Source organism: Zootermopsis nevadensis, unplaced genomic scaffold (assembly GCF_977971745.1).
Source record: "Zootermopsis nevadensis isolate Lab colony 2312 unplaced genomic scaffold, Znev_1.0 Znev_ptg000011l, whole genome shotgun sequence".
Classification (NCBI taxonomy): Eukaryota; Metazoa; Arthropoda; class Insecta; order Blattodea; family Termopsidae; genus Zootermopsis; species Zootermopsis nevadensis.
The window spans coordinates 14,317,169-14,334,673 of NW_028259143.1; the positions used below are offsets into that span (position 1 = coordinate 14,317,169).

At 37.4% G+C, this 17,505-nt stretch overlaps 1 protein-coding gene across 7 annotated transcripts in view; it reads left to right on the plus strand.

Moving 5' to 3' along the window:
* LOC110835614 (G protein-coupled receptor 143) overlaps nt 1-17,505 on the plus strand; it is a 32,094-nt gene that overhangs the window by 6,877 nt on the left and 7,712 nt on the right. For 2 of the 7 annotated variants that reach the window (XM_087346914.1, XM_087346910.1), the window contains exons 2-4: nt 5,681-5,792; nt 10,423-10,520; nt 16,159-16,337. In XM_087346914.1, coding sequence (XP_087203040.1) covers nt 5,681-5,792; nt 10,423-10,520; nt 16,159-16,337 — 389 coding nt within the window. Of the gene's footprint in view, nt 1-1,548; nt 2,315-2,883; nt 3,500-4,275; nt 4,424-5,680; nt 5,793-10,422; nt 10,521-16,158; nt 16,338-17,505 lie in introns of those variants that run through there. The other 5 variants (XM_087346916.1, XM_087346911.1, XM_087346912.1 and 2 more) reach the window with 5 other exon arrangements.

A 17,505-nucleotide genomic window follows, 5' to 3' on the forward strand; every position in this document is an offset into this window, starting at 1 on the left:
CGATGCTCAGATGTTTACAGCGAGGCCTCGAAAGATAGCGCTGATTCTCCCTGTTTGTAGATTATCTGATGACCTTAGAAAACGCGGAGTAGCATACTGGTGTCAATCGTGGGGGGGGGGGGGGGGGGGGGGGGTACACGACCTTGACCCGTGAGGGGTCTTTCACACTATACTTAACGTCTCCGTTTCGACAGGTGAAAAATGTCTGCTTTAAGTATAGATAGTGCTAATGTTACGTATTTGGTAAGTGTCGTCCCCAAGTACTTGAATTTTATCAGATTTTAAAATGATTCATTACCTGTCCTTATATTCTGGTTCTGTCCTGAATTCTGATGGTGAGACAGGATCTAGACCAACATCCATACTAGCCCTCGAGTGTTTCTGTGTTCGCTTTTATAGTATTTATATTATTGCCCAGAAGATTAATATCACCAGCACAGACCAAAAGCTGATGTGTCCCATTCAACTTCAAACCTCCCTGATTTTTTTTGGACTTTCCTGATTGCATATTCTAAGGCAAAATTTAAAAGCAGCGGTGATAAAGCATCTCCCTGTTTCAGGCATTTTGAATAGGAAATGTATTGGACAATTTTGTTAGACGTTTCACTTAAACATGTTTCAATTAGCCTGACTAGCTTTTATTTACACTAAATTTAAGAAGAATGTTTCAAAGAGCTTCTATTTTGACTGAGACATAGACTTTCTTGAAGTTTATAAATACTCGATGTACTGTTCCATTCTACTGGTATTTTTTTCTCTAGTATCTGGCGAATGTAGAAAATTTATTCAGTTGTAGATCGATTACGACCCAACCAACTACTCGTACTTTGCCTTACGTGTCTGCGAATAATTGCAGACGAATCTACAAACTCCCCAATTACTAACCTTAGAATGTACAGTTGTCGCCTAGTTCTGTGTCTTACTAGTTTATTTTCAAGACAGCGAATTATGCCTGTACATTAGTTGTAAATTGCTATAATAATTTGTAGTTCTTGTAGCATCTCCATCGTTTCCAAAATAATCGATTTTCACTCACATAAAATCGTGGAAGCTAGCTTTGAAGTTTTAGGGGTCGCAGCAGCCAATGAGATTATCGTCCGGTCGGTGACATGTCATGTGACATTGAATTAAACTTGAGCGAGAAAGTTAATTTCAGTAGAAACTTTTCCCTTCAGATTGACGAGTCTACCGACATTATTGGTCATTCGAAATTAATTTCTTACATTAGATTAGTAGATTTTGACAAGATTATAAGTAATTTTCTGTTCTGCAAGGAACTTCACGAACGAAACAGCGGTGATGAAATATTCTGTGCTACAGACAAATAGCTGAGCGAAAATCGCTTAGATTGGAAAAATAATGTCTGTAAGTACGGATGGGGCGAAGTCAGTGACAGGCAATGTCAAAGGTTTTGTAGCGGATATTGGGTTTCGTCACTGTCGTCTTCATCGTGAAGATCTTGTGACAAAGACACTGCCTCCAACTCTGAAGACGTGCTCGACGAGGTTGTCATCAACTCGAAGCCTCTAAATTCTCAACTTTTTTCAGTTTTGTGTAAAGAAATGGGCTCCGAACACACATCCCTGTTACTTCACACTGAAGTACGATGGTTGTCGAAAGGAAATGTGTTAACTCGAGTTTTTGAACTGCGCGACGAGGTGAAAGTGTTTCGAAGACTCTGAAAACATGAGTTGGCGGAGTCAGTTTCTGATGATGAGTGGGTCGCTAAACTCTGACATTTTTGTACATTTAAATGAACTAAATAGAAAAATGTAAGGTAAAAGTGAAAACATATTAACTAGTGTGGACAAAATTCAAGGTTTCCGTGAGAAGTTGAAGCTGTGGTTACAAAATATCGGCCCTGGAAATCTAGAAATATTTCCAACTGTGTTCGTAAGATGTTACTTCCGGTAATCGAAGAGCATATTAAAATACTGAAACAGAAATTCTGTGACTATTTTGACAGAGACATAGGGCATTTGGACTGGGTTCTTAATTCGCTTGCTATAATAAAAGTCGAAGAACTGACGGACCTTAAAGCTGACCGAACTTCGAAACTGAAGTTTTGTCAGACTTTTTTTGATAACAGTGAGGGAAGAATATCCCATAGTTACTGAGACGGCTATAAAAATCTTACGACGTACGTGTGTGAGCTGGGACTTTCGACGTTGACGGCCAGAAACACTGCATAAAGGGAACGACCTCGGAGCGTGGATGCTGAAACGAGAGTTGCCTCGTCTTCAGTTTCACCGCGTATCGACCTTATTTGCTCAACAAAGCAGGCAACAAGTATTACGCTGACTAGCAAGTGAAGGTAAGCTTCCTTTTGATTCACTGTTATTGCCTTTTTAAAATTAAATTATTACCATGTAATATATGAATAATTGTTTATCTGATTTAAGTAGATTATAAATTTAATTGAGTTCTGGTGAATATGTTTTTATCTGCTTTTTCAAAGATTGGTTTACAACTGGCCCCCACAAAATGAAACACATGTTGTTCATGAATTTTCATCATAAGAACGTATTACTTGCTTCTTTCTAGACGACGAGGAAGGGATGTTAAACGACAACTTCTTCCATTGTTACGAAAAATTAATCCTTTCTAGTTCGGTGTTTGCAGTGAGAAATATACGAAAATCACAAATAGAATGTGTGGACAAACTTCATAATTATTGATTGTCAAAACAGTTTCAGCTATGCCTTGAAAGGTTAATGTTTTCTAAGCACCATCACCAAAATATTGTAAATAAAATATAAGTTTTTATTCATACACTTTCTTCACTCTTTGTAGACTTTAATCATGATTTTTCATAAACGAAAATTCTTCGTGAATATTTCATTACTTTTCTCGGTCTGCTGCCGTATAATACATTTCAGAATTCAAGGAATTAGGTTACAGGTAGAAGATCGGGCCCAACTGCATTCTATATCCATACAGAAGAATGAGTAAGATTCTGACGGACATCTCTGAAACTAATTGCTGTAAATGTTCTTGTGTTTAGCGATAATGATTTTTCCGTGTGATATTCAACATGTGTCAGATGATGTGGTCTATGATAAGCTTTCGGCCAAGAAAACTGATAAGAAATTCAAGCATACTCTACTAATTTAGCAAATACAATAAATAATCGCTGTAATTTTTATAATCGCCATTATTTAACAACTGCCGATAAAACAGCGTCATGAAATAACTACAGTGCCATAAAGTTAGTCGGTGTCTGTTGTTGAGAGATTTTCATCCCATCCTTCTTCCTCAGTTCTGACATGCGCAGCTCTGCCCTCCCTTTGTTGATACCTGTTAACTTTTAGTTCTTATATAAAAGCCGAAGGAGGCGGTTCAGAGTGAAATGGCAGATCCCACAATACAAACATTTTGTTGTCATCGTTCGAACAGATCGGATTTATCTGTGAATGTTTTGATGGGATTCAATACGGACCTATACAACAGCGTTTGTGTAATTTCTTCAATGCTTGGAATTGTTGGCGCAACGTATCAGGTAAGGCTAACACTTGCGACAAGAGTTTCATATACAGATGAAAACGCACACACACGCACAGCGAATAAACATTCTGGATAGTATAGGATACTGAGTTGAACTAGACACACAGAGAAGAAGGAAGAATTACACAAATAATTTAGTACAAGCCCCTTTGTAGTTGCTGGTGGAGATGAGAGGATATTAAAATGGGCCTTTGGCAAATAGAATGTGCAGAAATAAAATTTACTAAAATGTATTGCTATGGGACCAAGTGGAGGATTTCTGTAAGATCAGTAAATCACTTTCTGGTTACACAACATCAGGAATTTCTTAAAATGTTGTAGTTGTAGTTCTTATTGTAGGACAAGACAGTTTGCCAGCTTTTTAAAGGCACTGTCCAGGATTTCATGTATCAGGGATATGAAATGGCTGAAAGAAGATTTACATAACCAAGCACACAAGTGGCATGTCTGCAATATAAAGAGAAAAGGGTAAAGTTGGCTCATCCCTTAAAGGCATAAAAGGGGAATTCAGGAAAATCTGCATATTATTCATAACTTTAGGACTACGCAGAGGCTTCTGCCTGTTTTATCCCCAAATTATAGAGCTTCTACAGCTGTATAGTTATCATGCATCCAGGTCCATAATGATATTACAGCAAGTTGCCTGCTTAGCAGAGAAGGAGAAGTTGATTGTTCACTGCCAATTTCGCCCCTACAGTTAGACCAATCTTAGTTCAAAGTAGAGAATTGTAGCACTGATCTGCTTTTTTGCAGGCCTTACATCTTGAAAAATATATTTGAAACGTTCAGTGAAGTTCTTGACTTAGTATAACAGAAATTTCCTTCAAGATATTTTCTTTCACTTCAAGTAGTGAATGATGAGAATTCACATTTACTTTTATCAAGCCTCATAAATAAAATCCACATGGATTTAAATTGGGTGAGTAGGCCACAATATTTAAGCTACAACATTCACAGAATCATCAGCAATATGGACCATGGCACTGTCCTGCATGAAATACCCATATCATTTTTTCTAACTTCAGTCAGGTGATTGGGAGATAATTCATCTTAGGCTACGTAGCATCTGGAATTTGTTTCATCAAAATAATTAGCTCTTATTCTCTGAACTTTAACTGCACTCCAACTTTCATGAACTGGATTGAAGAGGATTGAAGATGGCTCTTCTGTCATTAGGCTCTTGTAATGGAGACAATAAGCATCTCTGAAATGTCAGTATACTTCTACCAGAGTACGTGGTACAACATCCCAGAAAATATTCATCTTCATTCTCGCCACAGTGAAAACCTGAAATCTCACAGTGTGAGGAATTTTATGAATCCGAAACAATTGTTTTTACTGGTTACATGTACCTCACTTGGGCCAGTGAGGGAATTATGGTTATTTTTTTTGGGAAGAAGCAGATAGCCTGCCGACCTGAGATTTCAGAGCCATCAGTCTCATGATAAACTGCAATCTCTGTATGTAGTGTTTATTGAATGTGAGGCCAGTATGGACATGGTAATGACATGAAAACTTACAACTCTGCTGGGAATCTCACATTCTTCATCTAGTCCTATAATTCCCAACTTTATTCACTGGTAAGACAGCAGCAGGTTTTTCCAAATATTGGTGTTCTGTTTACAACACATTGCACCATGCAAATCACCATCTTTTACCATATCTAAATTTATTTATTTACAACAGGATAGTTAATGAAGTTATGTGATATTAAAATATATAAAAAGAAATAATGTACGCTGAATGTTGACAAAGCTGTACTCATCACATTTCAATGAAACTGGAAGCTATGTAACATATGCTAAAGTACAAACTGCTCTGACCTTGAAAAGAGGCTAATTTAATCCTTATTCACATTCGCTTACTTTACTTTCAACAATACATTAATTTTCCCAGTTGTGATTAAATATATGTACATAATATGACTAGAATTTTTGGAAAAGGAAGGTAAATGTAAAACTGTGGGTACAAGCATGGATCTGTATGGGGGACTGGAGGTAACAGTCTAAAAATTCTAAAGTGTGTGAGTCTGTATACCAGCATAAACTAAGCCATAAATTAAATTAACATCAGTCCACAGGCCACTGATTGATCTGGCCCAAAGTCAGGCACGTCACCGATTGAGCTATTCTCTTTGTCTGGTTTATTGAACTGAAATCTTTTGGATGGTTCTTAGATTCTTCCACGAAGACATAAAGATGTAATACATCGATCATTTGGATTCTCTTCTACAAGAGGTCGACAGGTTGTAGTTTGGCTTGCGGTAGCAGACCTGATGGCATCAATTGGTAAGTCATTGTTGATCTTTTACCTGCTTAAAGACTCGACAAGATTTAAGCACTCAGATACAATTATTGAAATTTGGACATGTCTGTGAACACATATAGTACATCATTCGTCCATAAGCCTCGTCACAACACAAAGAGACACTGCCAATGCATTTATGTCGGATGTATGAAAGTTGAGGTCACAGTGGTGAAGATATCAATGATGGTCATGTGAGACTGCAACACCATAAGAATATTTTAGTAGATGCCAACATTTGGATGAACATACAGCCTCCATCATCAGGGCCAGTTAAGAGTTCACTACAATAAGAGGCTTTTATGTGAAACCTACATTTTGTCATGCAGAAGTACAGAGTAGGGAATCTGCAGCCGACAATTCCCTGACGGATTCACAGAGGTCAAAGAAAAGAGCTGTACGACTCTATGCCATGTTTGAATTTGGGGGGAGAGGAGATAGAGCTCCTACTCATTCTTAACCTTACCACGAGATGGGGGTGAGTGGTTAGCGTCACCCCCAGCTGAACTTAACCCCCATGAAAGGACCCCGGTACCCGTCGGATAGGAGGCTGGGTGGGCCGCAGAGGCTAGAGGAAGAATCCTCTGCCCCCATTGGGGATCAAACCCCGATTGTCGATTTCCTAGCCAGTCACTATACTGACTGAGCTACTCTGGTTCCACAAAGGTCACAGGTCTGCATATTTCTGGCTGGGGAATTTCGTAGCCTGAAGATGGAAACAGCATTTTTCTCTGAAATGTTAAGATCTATCTGTAAGTCAGCATGGCATTATTACCCAGAAGACTGACATATATATCAATTCTTGTATTAAATTCCATCTGACAAGCTTAACTATTTGTATGAAATAAATAAATATAATTTGTGTGTAGAAAGATATATTGGATTTAGGTGATAACAAGACTAATCTGCTGACATAAAAGTGCAATTAGTGTTATGTTCGTTGGTAGTGCGGGTGCACGTTTGTGTACGTGTCCAGCCTTCTGTCCCTGAGAGTTTAAATACCAGAAATTTCAGTGACCTCTGATACTGTGAATGGGGCACTAATATTCATTTATATTTGTGTCTACTTCCATTCTGTAGTATTTAAAAGAGGTGAAACTTGCTGCTGTGCTACTTTCTCGATGTGAAGTAAACCAAAGCTGACTGATTAGACTGTCGAATAGGTTAGGTGTTCTTACTGACTGCAAGTTTTTCAGATGTGCTGAAATCAAAAGAAATTGTTTTTTTTCCCAAGGTATGTGTCCAATTAACAGCACTGAACTCTTCAAGAATACAAAATGTGGGCAAGCTTCTGACGTGTGTGTATTAGCAGTGGTATTCAGAGTTCTGAATTTATAGACAGTTAAAAATATAAACCTGAATTTGGTTCAATTATTTTATGAAATAGGAAGTATCAGTATATTTACTTTTTTAAATTTTTTTGTTATTTGTGATAAAAATGTATGTCTCAGGAGAGAAATGTTGAACAGCGTACTTATTGAATCCAGTGCACCCATAAAACTAGTTGGGCTAAGTAAAAAGTGTTAAAATGAAACCTCTAGTACATTATTAAAGCATGCATCTGCCTAATGCTTTTTCTGCTTAGAATGACCTGAAATAAGGAGATTCTTTATCAGCACTACTATTCAGATTTTCTTTAGAATATACCATTAGGAGAGTCCAGGGTCCCTTGGTGATGAAGTTACTGGCAATTTGTTGAGTAAAACACAGATTCTTTAAAGATGAAAACAGAAAGTATTAAATGATTGTAAGTAGTTTGGTCTGAAAGAAAACACATTGAGTTCTATACAGTGGAATGTCTTATAACCTACCCATCTGGGGTGAACCATAAGTCCGTAATAGAAGACAGAGATATAATTAGCAAAGTTGAAACAAAAACATTTAAATCATTATATATTTATTATCTCAGTCTATACACAAACGTATTTAAAATGTTGTTGTTAAAATTTATATATCACTATAACATCTGTAGTATAAAATATTACAATAAGTTATATTATGTTATATTATGGCGCTTTTATCGTAGTATGATGTTACATTTATTATGGCGCTTATTAATTATTGCACGACATGTTTCGATGTTTTAGACATCATCTTCAGGTTTATATCGTCGTTTTTATCTTTTTAAAACTATTATATATTTCAATGCAATGCATTTATTGATTTATATGTATATTTGTAGATTTTTTTTTAACAACAACATTTTAAATACGTTTGTGTATAGACTGAGATAATAAATATATATTCGATTTCAACACAAACATGACGCACTTAAGCTACAAAATTTAAATCATTGTTATAAATACTGAAATATACAGAGATTCAAAACAGATTTTCCTCGGCAGATGACGTGGACGTTTCGCACGCACAAGCCGACGGCAAAAGAGTCACTCGTGAGCGCTGTTCGAGGAAGTCTCTGTTCAAATCGTGAATTTATCAGTCATTCTGAGTCGCTGTCCACGTGAAGTGGAGGTTCTGGTGTGATTCTGCTGATGTCAGTTGATGTGCTTGCTGTGTTGTCCTGAACAAGGAGTAGGGGTTCAGCTTGAAGAAGCTACGTATTTTCAACTGGCTTGTTTCTCGTCTTTGTCTAACAAATTCTCTAAATGTCCTGAAGTGTTCGTAATAATCACCAAAACTTGGGTCTGAGGTCAGATCAATGAGCTGTATTATACCATACATATTTCCTCACAGCTGATAATTTTTCGGGTTTGTTATTCATTTCTTCGTAATCATCAGCTTGAGTAGCAGAAACAATCTCCACGCGTGGGTCTCGCTTTACTGACTATCGCCGGTAGAAACTGATCGCAACCGATCTGGATGAAATTCGGTCGATTAATGCGGGAGTTGGATAATCGAGGGTCGGTTAACAGAGGTTTTACTGTATATGTGTTGATGTCTGCAAACTAAAATACGAGAAAAAATAGTAAATAACCATTTAATTCTGAAACTTTCATGTTATAATCTTATCAGATAACGTAAGTATACAAAAATATACTTTTACATCTTCTTCTGTATAATTGTGAAGAAATTGTCTCTTATCTTAAATGAAGGAAAATTGAAAAATAGCATAACGAGTAGCTTCATAATTTGTGTTCCATTTCTTATCTCCACTACACTGAATTATGGGTTACATCATGCGGATACATGTTTGTCTTCAGGCCATAATACTCACGTGCTTAAGTTTGCTAAGTGTGTCACTGTTTTATTATAAATTTCTCCAACTGGATCCATTTTGACACAAGTGTTTCGTATTATTGTTACAACTCAATATTAAATTCTGAGATTGTGTTTGCTTTTATTGGTAAATTTGCAGCTATTTTGTACGTCAAATAATACTTAACATTATAATTACCTTAAATAGTTAAATTTATTATATAGTGATTCCTTATATTTATTAATTAGTTAACAATTTGTTTATATGTTTGTTGCTGTGTCCTTAGTATAAGTCATATGTTGCTATATGTTATTTAGGTTCCTTATGCTGTGTGTGTACTACATCATTATTACAAACTCTAGTTCAAGAGTAAACAGCAACACATATATAAGGAGAATTAGAAAACAGCAAAGAATAGAGAAATAAAGTGTAATGGCAACACAACCAGCAGTAACAAACATAAATATGTGCACGAAGATTAGACCTACGACAGAACACACCTAGTATAAAATGAAGAAAGATAATTACAGGTGGCCCTCGATTTACGCCTGGACGAACCGGCGTAAATCGAAACTCTTTTATAATGTAAATCAATTGGAAGTCAATGACATGCTTTCCCAGCATCCAAACATTGACAAGTAATATCATGGCATTACATTTAAAGCTCTGAAATAACGTAAATAAAATAAAGGGAATTTGAAAAATATATTTTATACACTTACAATCGGCAATTCGTTGGTCCCCGCGATTCTTTCATGTGATTGATGTGTACAGTCATCTCTGCTGTCACGCCGACCTATAGAAAATCGCGTAGTAAAAATAGCCCCGGTACCGCCGCAGAGATTAAATTAATCCTATGAAAGTTTAAAGCGCCAAGAATGAAATTGCGTAAGAGCAAACTCGCATATGCAAAAGTTTGCATTTCACAAACAGCTTTTACCGATTCATCGATCTCATTGGAGGAAATTCGCGTTAATGAAACATACGTAATTGCAGAGATGACTGTATTTATAATTTTTATTCAAAATTTGCGATGTAAGAATTAAGATTTAGTATAAGAATCAGTACGAGATTCATTGTAAAACGTTATAAATAATAGTAAAATATATTTTGACTTTGCTAGTTTCAAAATCGACGCAAATCGAGGGCTACCTGTAATCAGAATAATGAAAAAATCGTAGAATTAATTCTGATATGTTGAAATAAACATATAATAAACAATCAGAAAATATATATGAAGCACCTCTTGAGGCTGTTTTAACATTTTGGGTGAAGGTGTAGCCAATACCAACAAAAGAGATGAATGGAAATGTATTTTCTGAAGAAATCGGATATATTCTTTGAACTGGATGTATTCCTTATTGCTGCAGTGCATTGAGTTGAGTGGTAAATATCAGGAAGGAAGCAACTGTTGGAGGTGACATTTTCAGAATTCAAACGTGTCTGGTGTTCTGCAGGTGTGTTTGTCCGGTCATTTCTGTGGCTCTATGTCAAAGACCTAGTGCCAGCTGTCAGTGACAGCCTCTCTAGTGTTGTCTTCTGCGCAGTTTCGTCTGTAAGTTACACAGTTTTTTTACTATTACATACAAAGGTGATGCTGATGATTGCAGAAAATTTGCCATATTTAAAAATAGATTCACTAGTTTTGCATGAACTAGAAAATTGTGTGCCTCATGACATCTGAGCTGTCATTTGGTTACAAAACATTTGTGTAGGAGAAACAGGTGATGATATATTTTTTATTGGAAAGGAAAGTGGGAGGCATTTACGTGTTAACATTGTACAAGACTTGTACCAAGAACACTGGTGTAGCAACAATATTCTGTCTAGGCTTGTAGTATTTTGCATGTACACAGTTTGAGTCTTTGACTCTTTCCAAATACCGTTATGATAATCTCAGCTCATTCAACACTAAAGAAGCTTTACAGTTAAAACATAAAATTGATCAGCTGACAGGCATTATTTTCAAACTCAGATAAATATTTGTAAGTAAATATATTTATATTAATGTCCACAATAATATTTCTTTTATAGTGATATTTGATAAGAATTGGATAATATAACATAATGCAGTACAATCTCCCATAAACAAGGGTCCTCAACCTTTCCATGGCCTAGGACCACATTTCCCCATTCTTATTGACTTCTGGGCTGCAGGATTATAAGCGAGAGTAGTTTGTTGAAACTTAATGACAGTTTATTAAAAATGATACTAACTTAGAAGTTCACACATTCCTCATTAATTCTCTTTCATCAAAACAGTCAGTAGTGAAATACTTGACATTGTTTTTCCTAGTGCAGACCATCGATGTCAGTTGTTGAAATTCACGTGTGTCACTCCAAGACTCAGTAAGACACGTCCTACTTCTTGATTTCACATTCTACATTAAGCTGAACAATTGCTAATTGCTTAAGTTGACGACATTAACAAAGCGTCTTTACTGATTTTAGGACATTTTGGGGGAGAAACATATTTTGAAAAGAAGTCAATGACTGATGAGTCACAGAAATTTTCCTTAGTGTTGAGTCACTCTGAAAACTGGCAAATTCAAATTGTAGGTTTCTTGGTGTGGCATCAATGTCCACTGAGAAAGGCGAAGAAAACATTCTTATTAACAGTTCTCTTGCTTTGAAGTCATAAAATATGCCATTAGCTTCCTCAGTCATCATCCTGATGCAGTAACCATATTTCTCTGTTACGAACCACATTTACATTTATCTTGATTTAAGTTTGAAAGTGAAAATAGTTTCTCATTCTTAGTTTGAGTTCCCATAAGGCCAGTTTCATCTCAAAATCTTTAATAGAATGTGGTCTTTAAAGATGAAAGCCTTTTGGTATCGCGTCATATAGTTTTGTATAAGTAAACTGATATTTCCCAGGATGCAATATTCCTGTCTTTATATTCATAACCACGAAAACCTGAAATCACACTGAGTATGTATTTGACATTGAAGATGACAATTAACCCTTTGAGGCTGAAGCTTGTCCAAATATCACACCCTTAACTCATGATGTGGGTTTTCTGAGAGACTGCTTAAGTTTTGGTAGACCTGCCTGACCCCAGATGTATTTGACGTGCAAGAGAATTTTAAATCCATCCCGGAGTTCAGTTGAATTTCAGTTGCTTCCTTGTGATGTCCATGTTTATGCTGAGCTATGCAACCGCTGATTTCTCCGGCTGCTCGAGACGTTTCTATCTCATATACTATTTGCATCTAACCTCGATGGATCTCCCAGTCTGATCCAAATATTCTTTCCCGCATTCACACGAAATTCGATACACGCCGGGGACCTTCAGAGCCAAATCGTCCTTGACCAACCTGAGTATGTCTTGTTTTTGTTTCGCGGAACATGAACCGTCTTGATGTATTTAGCTGGAAGCCTGCTGATTTTGTTCGAAACGGCTTTTTGGTACCGTAGAACGGCTACACTGAACTTCAGAGACGGGGGTTTCTCATTGGGTCGAACCTGGTATCCGCTGACAAACATGTTAGTTATCCAGTCGTCACTCCGTACATCAGGTCCGATTGGCTGACGTTCAGCCAAAAACACGGAACTGGGTCAGGTAGACACTGAGCACGGACGGGATCTCCTACAACTACTGTACCCTGAGGACGAGGACGAAGATGGTTCTCGAAAAGTTAGTGTTTTCTCCATTAATCCACTTTACACGGCTGGTAGCCCGAGAATAATTCAAAATAAGTTATAATTCCTGCTGTGGTCTCTCACAACACACATCACTGGTTAAGAATTCAGTCTGTACCGCAAAGAAAACACTTCGCCATTACAAAGATCAACTGGATAATGTTGCTTACAGAAGTAATTCTTGTTTAAGGTACATTAATAATAATAATCCGTGGCGTAACGCAGAAGTTTTACTAGAGGCTAGTAGACAGGTGGGGCTAGAAGTAAATTCAGAAAAAAACTTAAGTACATGTTAGTATCTCGTCGTCAGAAGACAGGCGGGCAGAATTATCTTAGGGTGGCTAATAAGTCCTTTGAAAGGGTTACAAAGTTCAAATATTTGGGACCAACAATAACAAATCAAAATGATACTTGTGAGGAAGTTAGGAGGAGATTAAATTCTGGAAATGCTTGCTACTTCTCAGTCCAAAATATTTTGTCTTCCCGTCTGATTTCTAAGAACCTGAAAATTAAAGTATACAAAACAATAATTTTGCCTGTTGTTTTGTATGGGTGCGAAACATGGTCTCTCACTCAGAGGGAGGAACACAGATTGCAGGTGTTTGAGAATCGGGTGCTGAGGAGGTTATTTGGGCCTAAGAGAGAAGACAATGGGGCGTGGAGAAAACTGCATAATGATGAGCTTAAAAATTTGTATTCCTCCCCCAATATTGTCAGGGTGATTAAGTCGATAAGAATGAGATGGGCAGGGCATGTAGCGCGCATGGATGGGACTAGAGGTGTGCACCGGGTACTGGTTGGGAAGCCTGAGGGGAAGAGACCGCTGGGGAGACCTAGACGTAGATGGGAGGATAATCTCAGGCGGGATCTATGGGAGATAGGAGTTGAAGGAGACTGGATTTTGTTGGCCCAGGACAGGGTCTGGTGGAGGGCTTTGGATAATTCGGTGATGAACCTTCGGGTTCGGTAAGCCATCTAGTTAGTTAGTTAGTTGGCGTAACAGCATTTTCAGTACCTAATGTATCTTAAGTAATCCTTCTTTAAGGTACATAAGGTGCTGAAAATACTTTTCAACTCTTCTAGTTGCCCTTCTTCCGTGTCTTTTGATAAGCCAGTGTTTCAGTCTGCTTGCTTCTGACCTGGACAAATAATATCGACAGTGAACTGAAAACACTTCTTTACGAATTCTACATCAGCAAACTTTTTTCACAATAAGATAACTAACTTTAACACTGTTTTCTGCTTGTATGATTTCCTTCAACAAATTAAATTTCTAACAAAAGAGTTGGCTTTATAATTGTTGTAATTTATTGCTCCAAAAATATATTTCCATTTCATTATATTCTGAAGAGTGTTTTGTACCTTAATGCCTCTTAAGATTATAATCTTTCTTCACTGCAGCCATCTGTTTCAAATTAAACAAAGTGCCTTTTGTCTAAACTTCACAGAGAAGTGCTCAAGAGTAAATTTTTCTTGAAAATCTCACATTTCCTCTGGCACTTTTCTCCCCTTCTTGTCATAACCATACTTGAATAAATAGATACAGTGAAACCTCGATGCATCGTTTTCGGCGGGGGTGGGAAATAAAAACGATGAATGCGGGAAAGCATTAAAAATTTAAAAAAAACAATGTTTCTCTTTCAAAGTTACTTCTTTTTACCAAAAAAGTCTTTAATGGACAACTGGTTTGTTGAAACTTTACGTTTTAGGCCAAACAGAGCCCTTTCCACGTTCAAAATGTTTTCCTCGTCACGTTCACTAATATTATGCGCATAAAAGAACGACTTCACTTTCGCCAATGCAGCGTGCGCTTCGGCAAAACTCGGCAAAGCTTCGGGCTCGCATTCGTCGTCTTCCTCTTCCTCATCGCTCCAACCCCCTTTGCGGACAATAACAGGAAGAATGGAAATACTATTACTGCCGAACTCAACGAAACGTAGCTGTAGAAGACCCTGAACCGCTGGAAACGAGATGAACCAGAAGAATGAAAAGTGCCGCCAGCCTTTCCTTTGTACTTGTAATAAAAGCATTTGTGAAGAAATTCACACTGCACATGCCATCTGGCATCGCTGGAACGAAATATGAGTGCACCCAAATTAAAATCGTAAAATTTCTGGCAATGCGCGCCGCCATTCTCTCCAACTATCACCCCTGCACCGCTGACCCCTCATTCCAAAAGAATCTGTGCTGGTTGGGCGACATAACAGGTTACCGCTGCTGTGTATTCCAAAAAACATTATGCGTCTTTCGGTATTAATTTATCTCAAAACCCAGCATTTTAAATTCTCAGAAACGATCATTGCGGGAAAATTGTGGGCCGGGACTAAGATTTTTGAACGATCGATGCGATAAAACGATAGTTCGAGGAACGATAGAAGCGGGAAAATGTAACATTATTTTATATGGGATGTATTCGGGACCGAACAAAACGGACGATGCATCCGGGAAAACGATAGTTCCGGGAACGATTGATAGAGGTTTCACTGTATTGATAAGAAAACAGCACTCTTACTTTAAAACACTGTCAAACTGCTATACAGTGGTGTCCACGTATAAAACATTCTCTGTGTTCACTAGCCAACTTCATTTTTTTTTGTGGTGGCTGCAATGCAAGGAAATTATAACCTTATGTGAGCCTCACTTGTGGAATAAACAACTGACCACATTGGTGATAGTCCTATGCTTTTATTAATAACTTATTTAAAATAAATATTTGATTTTGGTCGCAGCTATTTGTTATCGTACAGAGTAATAAAATATAAGAAAAATCACAAACATGTGTGCAGACCCCACTAAACACATTGGCAGGCCAAATGCGACTCATGGGTTGAGAATCCATACTCTAGAACAGTGGTATTCAACCTTTTTTGTTCGCGTACCCCCAGATATAATTTCTCTTCAACTTTGTACCCCCAAAGTTGTTGGTGTATAATTCAAGTTATACATAGTATATATTCTACATCTAAAATAAATTAAATAAATTACATTACTGATTATTCAGTATTTATCATAAAATAATATATATAAAAATTTTAAATTTCATGTACCCCCTAAGATGTCTTCGTGTTCCCCACACGTACTGCTCTAGAACAATGATCATGAAATATGAAAATGTTCCCAGCATCTGGTAAGAAACAGGACATTAAAATGGGTTGTAATTGGTACACAAAGAAGTCCCATATAAAGTAACTCCCTGAACTGTAAACTTAATATGATCATGAAAACATCTTTGATTCTGAGCGTTTATTTGTTCTTTGGTGGAGATACCTTGAGTCAGCTGAAGGAATAAACAGGAAGCAGTTATTCAGACATTAATTACTCTGAAACATATATTTGTATCCGCGTAAGTTATGATAAACATCTACCACTCAAATGTTTGCAAGTGAAATGCTCTTAATCCAGGCAGTAGCCATATTGTAGTCCAGAATAATCTAAATTTTACATTTATTATGTTGTGACTTTGGGACTCATTTCCTAACATAAGTTTCTGGATTTTTATATTTGCGCTTAACTCTACATAATGATGACTTTGTGCTGTTTTCCTCAGGCATGGATCCAATTCTTCTACACTGCAACTTGGTTCTGGACACTGTGTTATGCATTTGATGTAAGACGGATGCTGAAGTCACAGAGCGAATGCCCCATTTGCTACCACATCACTGCGTGGCTAAGTCCTGCTTTATTGACATCAGCGGGACTCTTTGTTCTTTATGCACCTGACGCAAAGTAAGTCACAGCTTCTGGTGTGATGTGTGTTACACGTCAGAATGTTGAGATGTACTGCACGATCATCCGCTTTATCTGTAGATACAGTGCCCTATAAAATAATGAGGGCTCCTCAGGAGGTCCATGCTTGCTGGGTCACTGTTACCTCAGGATGGTGTGTACTCATATTGCGGATGGAGGAACAGCCTCCAGTTATGGAGGTTAGCTGTGAATATATTGAATAAGCAGTCGCGTACAGCCGACGAAGGGTGGTATTTCAGCTTGGGGGTTGAGTGAGAGGCTAACAAACTTTCACCATAAAAACTGTATTGTTACGAACACATTAACTAAGCCTCGGACCAGGATGGACTCTTTGGCACGACCATGGCAATTGAAAAAGGATATGAGATTTGGAACCTAAACTGTTAGGAGTCCCTGTAGGGCAGGGACACTGAAACCAGTGAGTAGGGAATTAGAGAATTATAAATTAGATTTAGTGGCAGTGGAGGAGGTGCGATTGGAGGGGGAGGGCATGATCCCAGTGGAAAATTTCAAGTTTTTCTAGAGAAAGGGCTGTGATAATCATCAGTTAGGGACAGGTTCTTTTGTTCATTGCAGAATTAGGACAGCAGTTAAGAGAGTAGAATTTGTTAGTGACAGGTTAGCTTATGTGATTTTGGAAGGACGTTAGTGCGACATCATTGTCATTAATGTTCATGCCCCAACTGAGGACAAAAGCGATGATATCAAGGATAGCTTTTATGAAGAATTGGAATCAGTATTTGATACATTTGGCAAGTATCACATGAAAGTTCTGCTCGGAGATTTTAATGCAAAAATTGGGAGGGAGGATATCTTCAAACCCACAATAGGCAGGGAGAGTCTGCATGCACTTAGTAATGACTGTGGTGTTAGAGCAACAAACTTTGCTATGTCAGAAGATCTAATTATATATAGTACAAAATTTCCTTATTGTGATATTCTCAAATGCACTTGGACTTCTCCAGAACTTAGCACACACAATCAGATAGATCATATTCCAGTAGATAATAGAAAAATATCAATAGGGAATGGGAAAATGTCAGAAACTGTATCAAAATTTCAGCCAAAGAGAAATTTGGATACTAGAGGAAAAAGCAAAATAAACCATGGTTTGATGAAGAATGTTCAAAAAGAATAGATGTAAGGA